Source organism: Stegodyphus dumicola, chromosome 4 (assembly GCF_044657685.1).
Source record: "Stegodyphus dumicola isolate Sdum_Otavi_A_Nest chromosome 4, ASM4465768v1".
Classification (NCBI taxonomy): domain Eukaryota; kingdom Metazoa; phylum Arthropoda; class Arachnida; order Araneae; family Eresidae; genus Stegodyphus; species Stegodyphus dumicola.
In genome coordinates this window covers 59768070-59786982 of record NC_140771.1, presented here as the reverse complement: position 1 = coordinate 59786982, position 18913 = coordinate 59768070, and the positions used below count along the sequence as shown (strand labels likewise).

At 32.8% G+C, this 18913-nt stretch overlaps 1 protein-coding gene across 5 annotated transcripts in view; it reads right to left on the bottom strand.

The window, feature by feature from the left end:
- LOC118198542 (uncharacterized) overlaps positions 1-18913 on the bottom strand; it is a 211667-nt gene that overhangs the window by 84215 nt on the left and 108539 nt on the right. For all 5 annotated transcript variants that reach the window (XR_015040678.1, XM_085814991.1, XM_085814990.1 and 2 more), the window contains 2 exons: positions 15763-15823; positions 3350-3459 (listed from right to left, as the gene is read on the bottom strand). Coding sequence is in view for 4 of the 5 variants with exons in the window: in XM_085814991.1 (XP_085671117.1) it covers positions 3350-3459; positions 15763-15823 (171 nt within the window). In the remaining variant the exon portion in view is untranslated. The remainder of the gene's footprint in view (positions 1-3349; positions 3460-15762; positions 15824-18913) is intronic.

Below are 18913 nucleotides of genomic sequence, written 5' to 3'. Positions count from 1 at the left end.
TCTACAAATCTCTAATAGATGAAAACAGTTCAGATTGAATAAATATTAATCAGAAACATTACGTTCAAAACCACATGCTGGGAATTTGCACAAATTGAGTTTTGTTTAAAGATAGCAATGTATTGTCTTAATGTTTAAAATTTGTTATGAAAATGTTTACTGCACTTTCCCTTCACACTTAAATTTGCTTAGAAGTACATTTTAAAAAAGGTGATTTGAATTCAAATAAATTAAATCCAGGACATTTGGTGATTTAATGGAAGACTGAGAAATGTGATGAGAAATTAAACTCCAATAAAATTGGAAGGGTGGCAACTATAGAAATAAATTTGGAGGGTTTAACATAGCATTATCACTTCTTATATTACTCCAATATGATTGTCAAATCTTCCCACAGACATATTTCTTTAGATGAAGAAACAATGAAAATCTCTGAGGACTATATTGTGACAGACAGAAAATAGTCTACTTGAGTTTCGCCAGAAGGTGCAATATGCTTAAGGTACTGTCATGGAGCAAGAAGATAGTGTATGTCGATGCTACCATCCTTTTACTTTGGATGGTTCTGTGAAATAATGACAGGGTTTAAATGTGAATAAATATTAATTCTGTTACACAAAGTATAAACTCAACAAAGATAATTTTTGACTTTTCCAAAGAACTAAAACCATAATTTTATGGGCCAAAGTTAAAAAATTATGTTGTTTGGGAAATGGTATACTGTCCCACTGAAGTAATTATCACTCAGATTACGGTGCATGGAGAAATCCCAAATTTATTCCTAATCATGACAAAGTCCAGGAATTCATTGCCTTCTTCTGTAGAGAGAGAGTTAAATAGTTACATATGTAATTCATTGTTTTCATTTTCCATGTTTACATTAACATTTCTGATACCCAGTGCATACAATTCTTTAATCTTCAGTCATAATTTCATGAATTAAGGCTTTTGAGATTTGACAAAATATTTTTTTTCTTTTATTACTAAGAATTTCTTTTTTTAATTTTCAGAATGTGAATTGACAGAGCTTAAAGATGGACTGCTGCTCCCTTGTTTGTCATGAATATCATTTCTACCTTTCGAAAATTCATGGCTTTACTTCATTAGAGCACATCAGTTCGTAACATCACCATAAACAGTTTTAATTCTTCTGTGATGTTGTTGGATTTTTGTGGCTAATAAAGTCAAAGATCATCATGCGCCAAACATATGGTCAAATTACACCATCATATTTAATAATAGAATTAAATTCTAAAATCAGCAAAAACAATGCAGTAATGGAAATTTACTGTTATATTACACAAAAATTGAATCAGATGAAATTTATGAAGCTAAGAAGATACTACATGGATATAACTGGTTAATAACACCTTGAAGAGATGCCCAAAATTTACGAGATGAATATAGGTATAAAAACAGTAAAACCTCATATATGAAAAATATTTTAAATACATTGAATTACTTTTTAAACCATTTTAGAGCAGATAAATAAAACCAATATCTCTTAAGTACAGAAAACTATTACAATTACTGTCTTGTCTGATTAAACAATCAAAAGTTCCCTAACACTTATTAAAATACTTCACAGAAAACATGTTAAAATGAAGGCATTCTACTAAATTGCGACATACCACCAGAACAGAATTACACCTTTAACAAAACAGGTTCGTCTTGGCTTTTAGAAAATAATTATATGTAACTCAAAAATGGCCAATTAAAAGGACTTCTTTCTCTCTCCGGTTTCTATTTCTTCCAATATTTTATTCAAGGTTTTTATATATATATATATATATATATATATATATATATATATTTCTCAACTTGTTACAGAATTGAATGTCTCAAAATTACTGCCAGTAGTTGAGGATTTTCTACTTGATATCAATACTGTTGTCGCTAAAGGAAACAAGCCAAGTGGACAGTTTAATAGCAAACTTTGCTGCAATGTCTGCCAGATCATTAGCTTTTATCCCTACATGTCCAGAAACAGCACTAAAGAACTTAATATCCACAGTTGCTTAACTTTAAGTTCAGCTTTAGAATTTTAAAAACTACAGGATTCAGAAAACGTTTCTAAAGCTTTTAGTGCAGTAAACAAGTTGATATAAATAATAAATTTTCTCTAGCTTACCGTAGATATGAAGAAAAATGCATTTTATACAGCAGTTAAGACTGAACAAACAACATGGAAGCCATATGCTTTCCAATAGTTGCTTAACACAAATGATGCTCCAACATTATTAATTCCTTTTACCCCATCTGTATACAGATGAATATACCTAATTATTGAGTTTTCATTAAGTGTTCATGCTTGAAGTTAGACATACAATGGCTTGCATTTTTCATTTGTTAGCATTCTGAATTACTGTTTTCAATACAAATCTGACTTATTTGAATAAACTTTGGGACAACAATACAAAAAAAAAAAAATATATATATATATATATATATATATATATATAAAGTAAAAAATTCTAGGTTTTTGGCAGTGTTGCCATTCTATGCATACCAACAAGCATTAACAGCTGAAAGAGAGGTATTCTTGCTCGTGTAGCAACATTAGAATCACAAATTAACTAATTAACCAAATAATTTATTTAACAGACATTCAAGCAGCGGCCAAGCAGTAAAGTCGCTGAACACTCTTATGTGTAACATGTATACAAGCCAGCTTTCCTTAGATAGTCCTCCACTAAGGCATCTCTCCCCTTAGGCAGATAGCCCTCAATGCTTTGTCATAATCATATAAGCCAAACTAAACAACAATTCATTCAATGGCTTACTTGTTATCTTAATTATGCTTCAAGCATTATTTTCTAAAATGTTTTATAATGTACATATATTTAATATACAAAAAGAGAACAAAACATGCAAACAACATGCTTTTTAAAGAGTAAAATTCTCATTAAAAAAAATCAATATTTAGGAAAATAAACATGGCATTTGATGACCAGTACTAACTAAACATTTTTTTTTAAAATTAATTTTGACGTCACCAAATTTAGGTTTTATGCAATAAAAACATGGTTTCTTCACATGATTTTTAGCATAGTAATATAAAATTAGATGTAGATCTAACAGGTTAAAATGTAAAAATTATTTAATTACTTTCAAAATTTCTCAAAAATTTATCACAGCATAATTTAATATAATTAACAGCATCAAAATGTTATGAAATTTGACCAAAAAATTGATTATTTGAAAATATAACACAGAAAGCACAATATATTAAGGCACAGAAGGAACAATATATTAAGAATTCAAAGAATTTGAAGATTTTACCTTAAGCATAAATTTGAGGCGAACATGAAAATATATATTGTTAATATGCATATTAGTGTATACTTACTTAAAATAAGGTGCATATGTGTATTTTAACAGCACAGCTATCAAAACTGCATTTTCTTTCCTTTTATGAGCCCAAGCTGAATGATGTAACTTGGAAAGGAGACCTAAGCCCTGGAAATGCAAATATATCAAAAAGAAAAAGAGAGAGAGGCCTTACATAACTTTCAGCATAAAAATAATATCACCATGAAATGCAAAGTCACTTCTATCACTATTCAAAAGGGGATGGGAAACTATTATACATAAAAATATACAACAATATGAGATCAAGTTGAAATATATGTGTGTGTAAATATTTTCTAATAATCCGATGAAATATATGGGTGTATAAATATTTTCTAATAATCCGATGAAATATATGTGTGTGTAAATATTTTCTAATAATCCAATCTTGGAATGAGAACAAATAATCTTTAGTTTGATAATAAATTACAGTTATTTTACTTTATAGGGATTTTTATTAATAAATTTAACATTTAGATTTTTTTATACTTAAGATTTAGATTTTCTTGGTCTACAGCAAATCAGTGGACTTCATTCAAATTCTTTTTTCACCACTTTTATCTACATACACAGTTTTAACACTCTTTCCCACCTCTTTTAATAGGAGACCTAAACATCTCTCAAGGATTGGTTCCAACAAACGTCCTTTTCAATTAAAAGCTTCACAATAGCAGCTATGGAATTTAAACTGTAAGTCAGGATCAAAATTATATATATTTTTGGCCTGTATTTTTGTATATGCATGTAATTAAGACATTATAATCATACAATACTTTAAATTGTATAATACAGTCAAAAGTCATTAATCCGGACTCGTCGGGACTTCGGCGATTCCGGATTATAGATCATCAGTTTAAATCTCGTAAGATGGCATGCAGAAATTCTAAAATTAAAAATATGAAACCGTAATTTATGAAATAAAGAACAATTATGATCTAAAGGGTATCAAAATTTACAAAAAAAAAAAAAAAAAAAAAAGCTTAATATTTATTTGTTTACTTTATTAAACATTTCTTTTAATGTAAGTTGTTTAAGTTGCATCGTTTTATGTGATAATACTTTCTCTTTAATTCTATAAACAGACATAATTTCTTGTTCAGTTACAAAGTTCCGCTGTTCAAGTCCCGTTAATTGCTGTGCCGAGAATACCGACTAACTTGTCAATCGAAATTTTTTCGTTTTCACTAACCTCTCTGTCACATTCTTCATGTCTTTATCCATTTTTTGCAGCAATTCCACTTTTTGTTTGTTGGACATCGAAACATACTTTCGTTTTGTAGATCCTTTGGAAGTTCCAGCATCAGAAATTCTATTTGACATAATCGAAAGTTCAAGTTTACTTTTATAAAATTGCTCTTACAGTCTGCAAAAAATAATAAGCGGGATCCAATTCGAAGATTAAGGAACAATGCAATCATTAACTGAAATAGATAATTAGATAATTTTAGCTTACACTGTCCGTTATACATTAAATCCTCAGGCGAAAACGTATTCTGCACTTGCGCACACGCATATGCGCAGTAGTCAAAGTCTTACGCGCACGCGTAAAACGCCTGTGCGCATGTGCCAACGCGGCGCATGCGCAAAAAGTTTTTTAGCTTTGAGGTCCGAATTATAGATCATTCCGGATTATGGGTGTCCGAATTAACGACTTTTGACTGTATTTACACTGGTTTTATATACATCGATACTTCTGAATTCCCCATCAGTTTTTATAAAAATCTTTTCGTTAATATGTTCTTTTTTGATTGCGATGGGGAATTACATTCATGTTTGAAAATTATAAATTATTCATTTAAATACATATTTTATACATGGGTTGTAAATTGAATAGTGGTAACTTAACCTTGAAACTCGCAGAAGGGTGGGCATGCGCAGATAGGATATGGGAGCGGTGAGGTGGCATTGTTGTCGATGTGTAGAGTGCAAAAAACCGTCGATCTGCTTAGAAGGGTAGTTGTTGTGTGCCGTTAAAGTGAGGAGTTTTATTTCCATCACTCTAAAGCATGTTTTCAGAAGGTGATCAGTGGTTGTGGCTTAAAATCGAGGTTGCCCGTGACAAAAATGTAACAGAATGATATCGAGGATTAGTGGAAGCCTGTGGCACAAACCCTTTACCGTATAGGACAGTAGTACGATGGGTTCAAGCATTTCGTTTGGGTCGGAATGAGACTGCGGATTTGCAATGCACAGGTCAGCCCTCCATTTCTCAAGAGCAGATTGACATCCTGAGCAGTCTCCTTACCATAGATCACTGATGGACTGTCTGAGAATTATCCTTAGAGGTTGATCTAAGTCATCAAACGGTGTGGCGCATAATGAAGAAATCTCTCAACATGAGGAAAATTGTTTCCCGCTGGTTTCCACATTGACTAACCAAAGTACAGAAATGGCACCAGTATGCACTGACTGGCACCCACTTGGAGAGATACCGCAATGAAGGAGACACATTTCTGCAGTATATTGTCGCCACTGATGAGACACAGGCATGAGCCTATGAGCCTGAATTAAAGCATCAATCAAATGAATGGCGTCACCAAGTTTCGCCACGTCCACAGAAATTTCGACAGGAGCCCAGTGGGATGAAGGTTATGCTGATTATTGCATATGACTTGGACGGTTTGATTCTTACACATGCTGTACCTGACGGACAAACTGTCAACGCAGATTACTATTGTCGGTTTCTACAGAACCATCTGCGTCCGACTATGTGGCGCAAACGTGCACGTTTATTGCAGAAAAATCTCCCTATCGTATTGCATGACAACGCTCGTTTCCATGTCGCAAACAATGTCATTCTCCTTTTGTGACGGTGGCAGTGGGAAATCCTGGAACACCCTCCCAACTCACCCGACATGAGTCGTCGTGACTTCGATCTGCTTCTGAAGTTGAAGGAACCCCTCTGAGGTCACCGATTTCATGACGTTTCAGCTGTACTCCATGCAATAGGGCGCTCGGTTGCTCACATCAACAATCAACACCTTTCTACTGTCTACAATGGCTTCCCGTCATTTGGCAAAAGGTTATAAGCTTTGCTGGTGATTACATAGAATGAATGTAATGCAATTGCACTTGTAAGTTCATTAAAAATTTATTTATACCTGTGTTGCCATTACTTAATTTTACAGCCCTCCTATATTAGCTTTTTGCAGCTAAAAGAATTCATTCAAACATGTGAAGGAGACAAAATGTGATCATACCCAAATTACTACAGAATTTTTGTGAAAGGGTTAATTCTTCTTGAAAAGTCAACCTTCTTCTGGGAAATCAGCAATAATTTACTTGCTTTTTATGTATGTATTGTTCTGCCTTATTTTTATGCATGTACTATTCTTTTTCTTTTTTTCAACTGTACGGTTTTAATGCATACCATTACAAATGCTAAACTGTTTTAAGTTCATTACAAGTTTTTAATAGTTTTAACACAGTCCTCTTTAATATTAACATTTCCTAATTTCAGTTTGCAACAGTTTTTACATTTCCTTTCCAAGGTGATAATCAGAAATAGAAAATTAATAATTAAATACATATATATATGTAAAAAGATGACTTGGTGAAAGAAAGCTGCAATGGATTGATGATGGTTCTCTGCATTATAACTTAAAGAGGCTTTACTGCATAGTAAGAAAGGTGACACTCAAAGGCAGACATGTAATAGAAATAAACTTAGAAGTAATAAACAGCAGGAATTTTGATGGCTTAGAAATGTTGATCGAATAGAAGACTGGCAGTAGAGGCACATTAAAAATCTTCATTTTATTTTCAGTAAACATATTGCAGCCACAAACAACTTGGCACATTATTTGTGCCTGTTTCAAGAGGTTTACATTTTTAATAACTTTGTACCAAGAACGAAGCAGCAGACAGCCATCTAGCTAGGCACAGGAGTAGCAAGCGTGTTAAATTCAGGATGCAATCTTAATTCAGACTGAGTTAGTTTTGGTTCTCAATGCATAATGATTGGATAATTAGTACTGCTGTAAAATTATTATTGACTATTCGAGTTTTAGTTCCATTTGCATCATCAAAATTATTTAAGTGGACATGGATTAGAAATGATGCAGTGTAAATAAAGATTACAAATTTTAGAATACAGAGAGGAAATTAATTTATGTTGCTAATTTAAATTATAATTTATCTTTAAACATATTTTAAAATTTTTTTACATGCACACACATATATAGATGTGTGATATTTTGGCAGTTGGGCACATGAATGAAGCTTGGCAATCTGGTCACATCAGAGTCCAGGTTTAGTCGTTGCGAAGTGGAAGGCAGCCGAAGTGAAGACACAGAAGAATTTCATTTAAAAAAATAAATAAATAAAAACTAAACCATATCTTTATTCACTAAAAATGTCAGATCAATATTCTTTTAGATTCTTCAAAATTACATATCCAATAATGATTTAAATTAAAGTTAAAATTAAGCTTTCGATGTAATAACTATTCTAACCAAGGGAAGAAGAAGGGACAGAGCAGCGCAAGGTCTTACAGCAGTGATGGCAGGGAGTAGTCTGACGAAAAATGGCATGAACTCTGCATTTCTACTAGCAATTACATAAAATGCCAGAATGTTTTCAAATGTACTGGTCTAGGGGGGAAATCCTGAAATTGTGGAAACTTAATTAGAGGTTGCCTGTTCCCGAAGAGCAAAGTCATCATATTTTTTATATTTTACATATATATATATATATAAACTAAACTGCAAACAAGCACAAATATCAAAGAATATGTGTAACAATATTTACATCAATAAATGTTAAGCACAATTTGGACTGCACTCATTTATTTCCCTCAGATTTCAGTAAAAATATTCTGGTATAAAAATCAGAAGATTTTAAAAACAAAAAAATTCTGGTATACAAATCAGAAGATTTTAAAAACAATGTACATTTTTTAGATAAACCAAATACATGTGTTTGTAATTAATACCTCATATGAACTCTTACAGTATATTTTTATCATATCAATAATGAGTTATGTAAAGAACAACTTATCTGTAGCCTAATTTAACACATTCAGAATTTAAAAAAATAAAATATATATTTAATATGCACTAATTATTAGACATTTATCAACCAAAAATAGAATTATGGGTATCAATTTAAATATACTAATAACTAACAACTTCCATTATATATCATAATATCAAACTTCTGATTAATACGGTAAAAAGTCGTTAATCTGGACACCCACAATCTGGAATGATCTATAATCCGGACCTCAATACAAACTTTCTGCACATGCGTCAACACATAATGCGCTCACGCATGCGAGTAGGTGTTTACGCATGCGCGTTTAATGTATAGCGGACAGTATACGCTAAGCTAAAATTATCTAATTATCTATTTCAGTTAATGTTGCAGATTGCGTTGTTCCTTAATCTTCGAATTGGATCTGGCTTATCATTTTTTGCAGACTGAGCAATTTTATAAAAGTAAGCTTGAACTTTCCATTATGTCAAATAGAATTTCCAATGCTGGAGCTGCCAAAGGATCTGCAAAGCGAAAGATGTTTCGATGTCCATTAAACAAAAAGTGGAACTGCTGCAAAAAAATGGATAAAGGCATGAAGAAAGTGACAGAGAGGTGATTTGTTTCTCTAACCATTCTGAAATCTGTTTATCAATTTCACGCTGCTCTGCAGAAGGGGGGGGACATCGTGCCACACAATGAATTGAAAGTTGATCTGTCAGCACTATCCTTATCTTCAGGGCAGATGTTTTTATTTTATTCCGCTTATAATTCCTTACTAAATGTAGTATTTCATCTCGATGTATTTCGTCTTTGATATGATTTAAATCCAATTCCTTGTCATTATAAATATCACGAGTACACATCAAACAGTTTTCTGGTTGCAATTTTCTAATTTCGACTATGCGCAATATATGCTTTACGAATGCACATGTTGAAAGAAATGTTTAATAAAGTAAACAAATAAATATTAAGCTTTTTTTTGGTAAATTTTGATACCCTTTAGATCATAATTGTTCTTTATTTCATAAATTACAGTTTCATATTTTTAATTTTATAATTTCTGCATGCCATCTTACCAGATTTAAACTGATGATCTATAATCCGGAAAAACCGATAATCCGGAATCGCCGAAGTCCCGACGAGTCCGGATTAAAGACTTCTGACTGTATTAGTTTTCGATACCTTACCTTATGATAACTATAATGTTATAGCAAATTCCCTATAGTGTTGCAGTACATTTGCTAAAATGTGATTGTTATGAAGTAAAATCTGATCTCTTATTTGATCTGATATGAATGATTAACCTGATATTCTTAATTTGATTTTTGACTAAAAACTAAATTAATTTTAGTCAAATACAACATACATTTTACACACACATAAATAATTTGTTGTAGGATTCAAAAGTTCCCGGACTGAATCTATAATGTAAAACTTTTCTGCAGTAGTGCGATTACGAGAACATTTTTGTATTACTGTATTTTCTCCCTTTTCTAAAAGTGGTTTGCCCCAAATCATATGGTCGAAAGCTCGCGCCGACAGCATTTTTTTTTGTAAGCAGGTGCATTCAGTAACCGGCGATAGAAAGAAACAGCATCACTTGAGCAGAGAATCAATATCAAATTTTGTGTTCGATTGGGAAACATTGCTACGGAGACTTTTGAAATGTTGAAGCATATGTAAGAAAGTGAAACATTATTGAGAATGCAAGCTTTCAAGTGGCATCGTTGTTTCAGAGAAGGCAAGGAAAGTGCCGAAGACGACGAATGCTGTGGCCGTCCCATGACTTTGCGTACCGATGAAAATATCAAAAAGGTTTTTGCGGCGGTATGTGCAAAGAGGCAGCAAACAATTTGCTAACTTGCAGAATCAAATGGGATATCAGAGGCTACATGTCAGCGGATACTTACTAAAGATCTTAACATGCATAGGGTGTGTCAACAAGTCATTCCCCGCATGTTAAACATAGACCAAAATGGAATTCGAATGAAAATGGCGGGAGACTTAATCTCGGCTCTTAACAAACTTCCTTCCCTACTTGGCAGAATTGTTACTGGAGATGAGAAATACAATCAAAAGTCCATAATCTGGACGTCAAAGCTACAAACTTTCTGTGCATGCATCAATGCATCATGTGTTAATGCATGCGCATATGCGTCTACGCAAGCGCATAATACATTTACGCATGCGCGTTTAATGTATAACGGACAGTATAAGCTAAGCTAAAATTATCTAATTATCTATTTCAGTTAATGTTGCAGATTGCGTTTCTCCTTAATCTTCCAATTGGATCCGGCTTATTATTTTTTGCAGACTGTTACAGCAATTTATAAAAAGTAAGCTTGAACTTTCGATTATGCCAGAAAGAATTTCCGATTCTGGAACTACCAAAAGATCTACAAAGCGAAAGCATGTTCCGATGTCCATCAAACAAAAAGTGGAATTGCTGCAAAAAATGGGTAAAGGCATATTCTTTGATTCTCTAATTATTCCGAAATATGTTTATCAATTTCCTGCAGCTCTGCGTGCGGGGGGGGGGGGGCGACGCGGCACGCAATAAACTGCAAGTTGATCTGTCAGCACTATCCTTATCTTCAGAGGAGATGTTCTTATTTTATTTGGCTAAATGTAGTATTTCATCTCAATGTACTCCATCTTTGATAGGATTTAAATCAAATTCCTCGTCATTATAAATATCACAAATACACATCAAATAGTTTTCTGGTTGCAATTTTCTAATTTCGACTATGCATAATGTATGCTTTATGCATGCGTGCATTGAAAGAAATGTTTAATAAAGTAAACAAATAAATATTAAGCTTTTTTTGTAAATTTTGATACCCTTTAGATCATAATTGCTCTTTATTTCATAAATTACAGTTTCATATTTTTAATTTTATAATTTCTGCATGCCATCTTACCAGATTTAAACTGATGATCTATAATCCGGAAAAACCAATAATCTGAAGTTCCGACGAGTCCGGATTAAAGACTTTTGACTGTAGTATTTTTTGTATGACCCGCACACCAAGATAGCATCAGAAATGTGGAAATCACCACAATCCCCATGGAAGCAGAAATTCTGCCAAGATCGCTCTAAAGGAAAGGTGATGCTAGAGGTATTCTTCAATATCCAGGGCACTGTGCATCTGGAACTTATCCCTGAAAGGATGCACTGTGAACAAAGAACTCTACGTCAAAGTCCTGCGTCGTTTGCATAAGTCGATCCGGAAGAAGAGACCAATGTGGGCTGAGCAGTCATTGGTGCTGTTGCATGACAATGCTCCTGCTCATCAATCCCTCCTCATCAATGACTTTCTTGCAAAAATGAAAACAACTGTTTTGCCTCATCCTCCTTACTCACCTTATCTTGCACCTTGTGATTTCTTCCTATTTCCTGAACTGGGAAGATGCTTGCAGGGTCATTGATTTCAATCTTCAGATGAAGTTAAATGTGCATTGCAGGCTGAATTAAAATGGATACCAGATATGTTTCGATGAACTTTACAGGCGCTGGCAAAAGTGTGTCACATCCTCCTTTGAAACAAGGGTCTTATTTCGAAGGAGGATGTGTTTCTGAAATTTAATTGATAATATTTTTTACATTATAGACTCAGTCCGAGAACTTTTGAATCCTACCTCATATAAACTAATTTTCACATAGCATAAAAATATTGAATGATTGCATTTAACACCAACACAGCATTACTGAAATTACTGCAACGTCAATGGAAATTTATCAATTTGTATGACTAAAAATTAAATGCTATTTCATATACTTAACACGGGTTTGATAATGCTGGACATATCATACCCACCCCCCTCTGTTTTTTTGCTGTTTCTCTCCAACTTTTTTTTTAAATGGAAGATTCTTCTTGTAGCTGCCCCCAAGGCCATAACCTTGGAAGAGAAGAATATGAGAAAGTGTTCTAAAAATAGATATCTTGAAATCGTCACTCCAGTGTGTGTCACACCCAGCGCGAGCATTTCTGTTACAATTCTGAGTACTAGTAGACGCACTGAAATCGTTATCTCATCATGGCGTGCTTTTGATGTTATAATGAAGAAATGTGGCATTTAAGAAATTTACCTGATACGTTTCTTTGGGTGAAGAAAGTCTTGAGAAAGGTAATGAGTTTTCCAATAATGAAGAGGTGGATGATGAAGAAATTTGCAGGGAACATGAATCTTCAATTGAAATAGAATCTGAGTTAAAGGGCAATCTTTCTGATTCAAATGAAAGTAAACTATTTTACAGTCAAAAGTCGTTAATTCGGACACCCATAATCCGGACCTCAAAGCTACAAACTTTCTGCGCATGCGTCGCGTTCACGCATGCGCACAGGCGTTTACGAGAGCGCGTAAGACCCTTACGGCTGCGAATATGTTTGTGCGCATGCGCGTTTAAATTGTAACGGAGTTATACGCTAAGCTAAAGTTATATAATTCAGTTAATGTTGCCGATTGCGTTGTTCCTTAATCTTCGAATTGGATCCGGCTTATTATTTTTTGCAGACTGTTAGAGCAATTTTATAAAAGTAAACTTGAACTTTCGATTATGTCAAATAGAATTTCCGATATATATTTACTACAAAGCGAAAGTATGTTTTGAAATCCGAAATCTGTTTATCAATTTCACGCTGCTCTGCGGCAGAGGGGGGGGGGCAGAAACGACATTATTAGATTATGATAGATTAGAAAGATTATGTCAAATAGAATTTCCGATATATATTTACTAATATGTAATTTGTATCTACAAAGCGAAAGTATGTTTTGAGATCCGAAATCTGTTTATCAATTTCACGCGGGGGATTGGAAGTTGATCTGTCAGCACTATCCTTATCTTCAGGGCAGATGTTTTTATTTTATTTGGTTTATAATTCCATACTAAGTGTAGTATTTCATTCTGTCTTTGATATGATTTAAATCAAGTTCCTCGTCATTATAATTCACTTCCGATAGTGAAGAAAGTGACCCAGAGGTTATTGAAAACGAAAACATTTCGATTGACAAATTAGTCGGTATTCTCAACACAGCAATTATAGGACTTGAACAGCGGAACTTTGTAACTAAACAAGAAATTATGTCTGTTTAATAGAATTAAAGAGAAAGTATTATCACATGAAACGAAGCAACTTACATTGAAGGAAATGTTTAATAAAGTAAACAAATAAATATTAAGCTTTTTCTTTTTGTAAATTTTGATACCCTTTAGATCATAATTGTTCTTTATTTCATAAAGTACAGTTTCATATTTTTAATTTTGTAATTTCTGCATGCCATCTTACCAGATTTAAACTGATGATCTATAATCCGGAAAAATCGATAATCCGGAATCGCCGAAGTCCCGACGAGTCTGGATTAACAACTTTTGACTGTATAAGAAAGGATAATATAACAAAATAGAGTAAAATGAAATTCTGCTAAAAATATAACTTTGAAACTCCCTGGAAACAGATGAGTTTCAAAAAATGTTGCTTATCCTCCGGAAGATTGCAACTTACTTTAATCTTCTGATTTCATAAAGAAACTAGTGCAATGCACTAATATTTTTATTGGCTCAATTAAAGAGCTCTTTTCTCAAGGAAGAGATGAAAGAGAGACTAATTGAAGCTGAAATTAAAGCATTTATTGGATTGTTGTATCTCATTGGTTTGCATAAATCATCCCATGTATATACGAGTATATGAGATCTTTGGGCAACAGACGGCACTAGAATTAAAATATTCTATACAACTATGTCATCAACATGTTTTTATTTTTTATTGAGATGCCTTCACTTTGATGAGGGACAAACCCGCCAGAGCAGGAGAGAATTCGACAAACTAGCTCCAATACGTGATTCTTTGTTTGTAGAAAATTGCCAAGAATCATACAACGTGGGAGAATATGTCACAATAGATGAAAAACTAGAACCTTTCACAGAGGTTGATGCCTGTTTTGGACAATATATATATATATATATATATATATATATATACACACACACACACACACACACAAAATCCAAATAAAGAATCAAAATTTTTGTGCTGGTTGACTCCAGAGTTTTCTACACTTAGAAATTAGAAATTTATGCATCCTAAGTAATGTGGTAAAATGACTAATGGAATCCCTTTAAAACTCAGGAAGGAATTTAACACTGGACAACTAGTAGACATCTTATCCACTTTCTCAAGAACTTTCGAAAAGAAAAAAAAATAATTATAACAGTTGTTGGTACTTTGAGGAAAAATAAAAAAGAAATTCCTCCAATATTTTTTAACACAAGTAAAAGAGAAGTTTACTCCTCCCTCTTTGGTTTCAGAAAGAAACTACTATTGTTATCCGTGCAATAAATGCACGGATAATTTTGTTATCAACAAAGAAACCACCTACTAGGCATCGAATATGATGTTCATTTCTAATAATACTGCCATTTCAACTGACAGGAGATTATAAGAACATAAGAAGTCAACAAGAAATGCTCTCACAAAGTCTAAAATTAACAACTTTTGACTGTATAAGTCAAAAGTTGGCAAAATAAAACTGGGCAATAATGAGGCCAATATACCTCCTGCTAAGAAGGTAAAGATGACATATATGCTGAATGTGGGGCCAAAAAAGAGAGAAAAACTAAGTTTGTCTGTGAAAAATGTGAAAAACATGTTGCATAGAACATATGACATGCATTTGCTGGAAATGTGCAAATTTAAGGTAAAATTTTTAATACATGTTTAAAACTATGTTTTCTCTTCTCTGTTTTTGTTCTTTTATATTTTGTGCAGATTTAATGGTAAAAGGGAGGAAGAAACCACCCTGTGTATGTCATACCCAGGATGAGCAATCTCGTTTGTTTTTCTCGTGCGAATAATGCCAAGTTAATTATAATAAAAATAGACAAAATAAAAATACATAAAGTAATGCGATGAACTTTCTTATAATTTCATACAAATATTTTAGTTTATAAGCACTATAACAGATTATAAATAAATAAACAAGTTTGTTATTCTTCTTTGCTGCATAAGGTAAAATTATGACAAAAATATTTTGTTTCGCAATACTATATGTATTTTCTCTTCTTTTTCCAACTAATTTTCCCACTTAAAAACTGAAAGGGGGAAAAAACATGGTGTTACTATTTCTGAAGAGATGGCTTAAATGATAAACATGGCATATTAAACAGCTTTGCCGTTTAATATGCCATGTTTAATAAGCCACACTAAGATTATTATTAGGTATTTCAAAGGACTTGCCAATTTCGATAATATTTTTTAATTACATAAAATATTTGTCTATTTATGTATATATTTTCTACTGTTACCATAAGCCACAAGTTTTTAAATCATATGCTAAACAAACTACGAGGAAAATACACAAGGGCAAGAAATTATGTGAATAAATATGGCACGTAAATAAAAAACACAAAAGCAAGTAAAATTAATACCAATTTACCTTAGGTGCTATATCAAACTCTTTTTCTTTGAAACACAAACCACATATTGAGCCCAAAGTGCTATAAAAACATAATATAAAGCATTATTTTACAAAAATTAACAGTATTTTTCCCCACAGAATCAAATAAATGTTTTAGAATGAATTACAACAAAAATTCCATAAATTACATTTAGAAGACTCGAGTAGTTAATGATAGTTCTTCATGCAGAAGCAATAAATACACAGAATTTTATAAAATGTTTTTAGATTCAATTAATTCAATAAAAAAATCCACAAATTATATTTTCAAGACAAGCATACACAGCCTTCAAAGCAAAATACTTAAAAATTTAAATATGTTAGATGTAAGAAGAGATGGCTTTATCAATGCCCAATAACTCATTAACTATCAAATATGTACAAATTGTCTATTTTTACAGTTTAGACAGCAGTTAGAATACAGTTTAGAAAAAGGTTTCTGACATTAAGAGATTAAATGATGAGCAGTTCTAAGCAGATTATTGTAAAAAATATTGACCGATTTATTTATTTATTTATTTATTTATTTTTCAAAATGGAGATTTTATTCACGGTATAGAAGAAAACCAAAAAGAAACTTCTATAGAAACTCACTTTCCAGAGAACATGGGTAGGCTTCAGTAATAACACACAGTCAACTTGTTATATTACTTGCTGTTTGGTTTAATATAGCACCCTCTAGGATCAGCGCCCTCTTGTGAGAGGAGCAGAATTTAGTGGAGTTGGTTGTTGAAGAAGGTGCGCAGCGGACCTATGGTGCGTTCCATCGTTCCACTTTGTCTGTACTAATGGAGCACCTAACTTGTAACCTTGTACGTTATGTAAATAATTAAATATTTGTGTGGACTAACTTAGTTAGTTTTATTTTGGAACCAGCGCAATTATCTCTTGTAACTCATAGCATTTTATACCAAAAAAAATTTATGGTCCACTCGCGGAGTTGTTTTGTTTTTGTTAAGTAAGTTCGTATTAGTATAGAATGGCCACTATAGTTGCTTTAAATCGAAAGAAGGGCTCACTGAAAGCCCAGCTAACTAGAATAGAGACTGTCATAGCGGACAGTACCAGCGCATGGACAAAAATCAAAATAGATGCCAAGCTCAAGGCCTTGGAAAAGATGTCTGTTCAATTGGATGCACTTTGATCGGAATATGATATTGCTGTGCCTGAAAAGGATGATACTTCTGAATTAGAAGAGGAATTATTAGATCTAGAAGCAAGAATCGATGATCTAGAGGTAAGTTTCAACCAAATGTTAATTGATAATGTTGCTAATATTAATAAGGTTGATATCGCAAAGAGTAGTTGTAAAATAAAGTTACCTGAAATTCCACTTCCTCAATTTAGCGGAAAGTATGAAGAATGGAACATGTTTAAAATTGAATTTAATAATATTGTTACCTCGAATACTCAATTAACAGATGCACAAAAGCTACATTATGTGCATGTCGCTCTTAAGGGAGAAGCAAAATTGTTGCAAACTCAGGAAGATACTTTTGAATCATTATTTAGGGCTTTAGAAAATCCCTTCGAAAACAAGAGGATTCTTGTTAACATTCACATTAAAGCTATTTTAGAATTCGAAAAATTATTCATGAATCATCGAAAGAATTAAGGCATCTAGTAGATGCTGTGAATAAAAACATTAGAGGTTTAAATAATTTGGGTTTCGAATGAAACAAATTCTCTGATATTTTAATTACTACTGTCATTTTAGACAAAATAATAGACAAGGAAACTCGAAAACAATTCGAATTATCGGTAAATACTTCAGATGTTATTAATTTCGATAACTCGATGACATTCTTAGGAAAAAAAAGTCAAACTTTGGAAAATATCAAAAAAAAAAAAAAAAAAAAATCAAAGCAAACGAATGAAATAAAACTAAAAAAACCTTCTTGTTCATTCAAATAATTCGGAAAGAAACTGCGTTATATGTAATTCACCACATTCCCTTTTTAAATGTAATAAATTCCTTGATATGAATTTTGGTGAAAGATTTATGCTAGTAAAACAAAATAACTTATGTCTAAACTGTTTGGTAAAAAAGCACATTGCTTGTCAATGTCGATTGAATCATTTTTGCAATATCTGCCATTCAAAACATCATACATTGCTTCATAAGGATGAGTCATCGAATTCGGATTCTGTTTCAAATAAACATTCACAGACGATAGAGCAGAAGAGAGCTGGGGGGAAGGATATTTCTCCGGTGCCTAATGAGAGGGCGACGAGTCTTTCAAATTGTTTATTAGCTATGAATAAAAGTGTTATCTTGCCATCTGCAATTGTTATGATGAAAACTTCGAAGGGGACATTCATCAAAGGAAAGGCTCTTCTTGACAGCTGCTCACAGATTAACTGCGTGTCTGATCATTTTGCAAAACAATTAGGGATTAAAAAAACAAAGGTTTTCGCTCTGATTTCAGGATTAAATGGAACTGATATTACTTTAAATTATAAATTGAGGACTTTGCCAATAAGGAAAAATCATTCTCTAGAGAACTTGATTTTTTTAATGTTCTCAAAATTACAGAAATGACTCCCCTTACCCCCATACCTATTGAAAATATTGACATCCCCAGGGATATTTCCTTAGCTGATAACAGATTTAACACACCTGAGGAAATTGATTTACTATTGGGTGCAGAATTTTTCTTATTAAAATCGGGTCAAGTTCGCAGCGCGATAAAAGACTTATTGTTCCAGGAAACGGTTTTTGGATTTGTAGTTAGTGGTATTGTGCATAATTCACCACTTGAATCACAATACTGTGGTCTGCTTACGCAAAATGAAAAAATTGAAGAAACATTGCAAAAATTTTGGGAGGTATAAAATATTAATTTTCCGGATTCAGCTCTTAGTCCTGAAGAGAAATATTGCGAAAAACATTTTAATGAAACTCATTATCGAACCTCGAAAGGTCAGTACGTCGTATGCATGCCCATGAAGGACGCTGAATTGTTGGGTGAGGTCTAGATATTTAGCAGAGAAAAGACTTAATCAGGTTTGGGAACGATTGGGGTCGGGACTCGAATTTATAATGATTGTATTCTGAATTCATGCAAGAATACAAAGATTTAAAGCATATGGAACTAGCTGAGGGATCTGAATCCATAAATGATTTGTA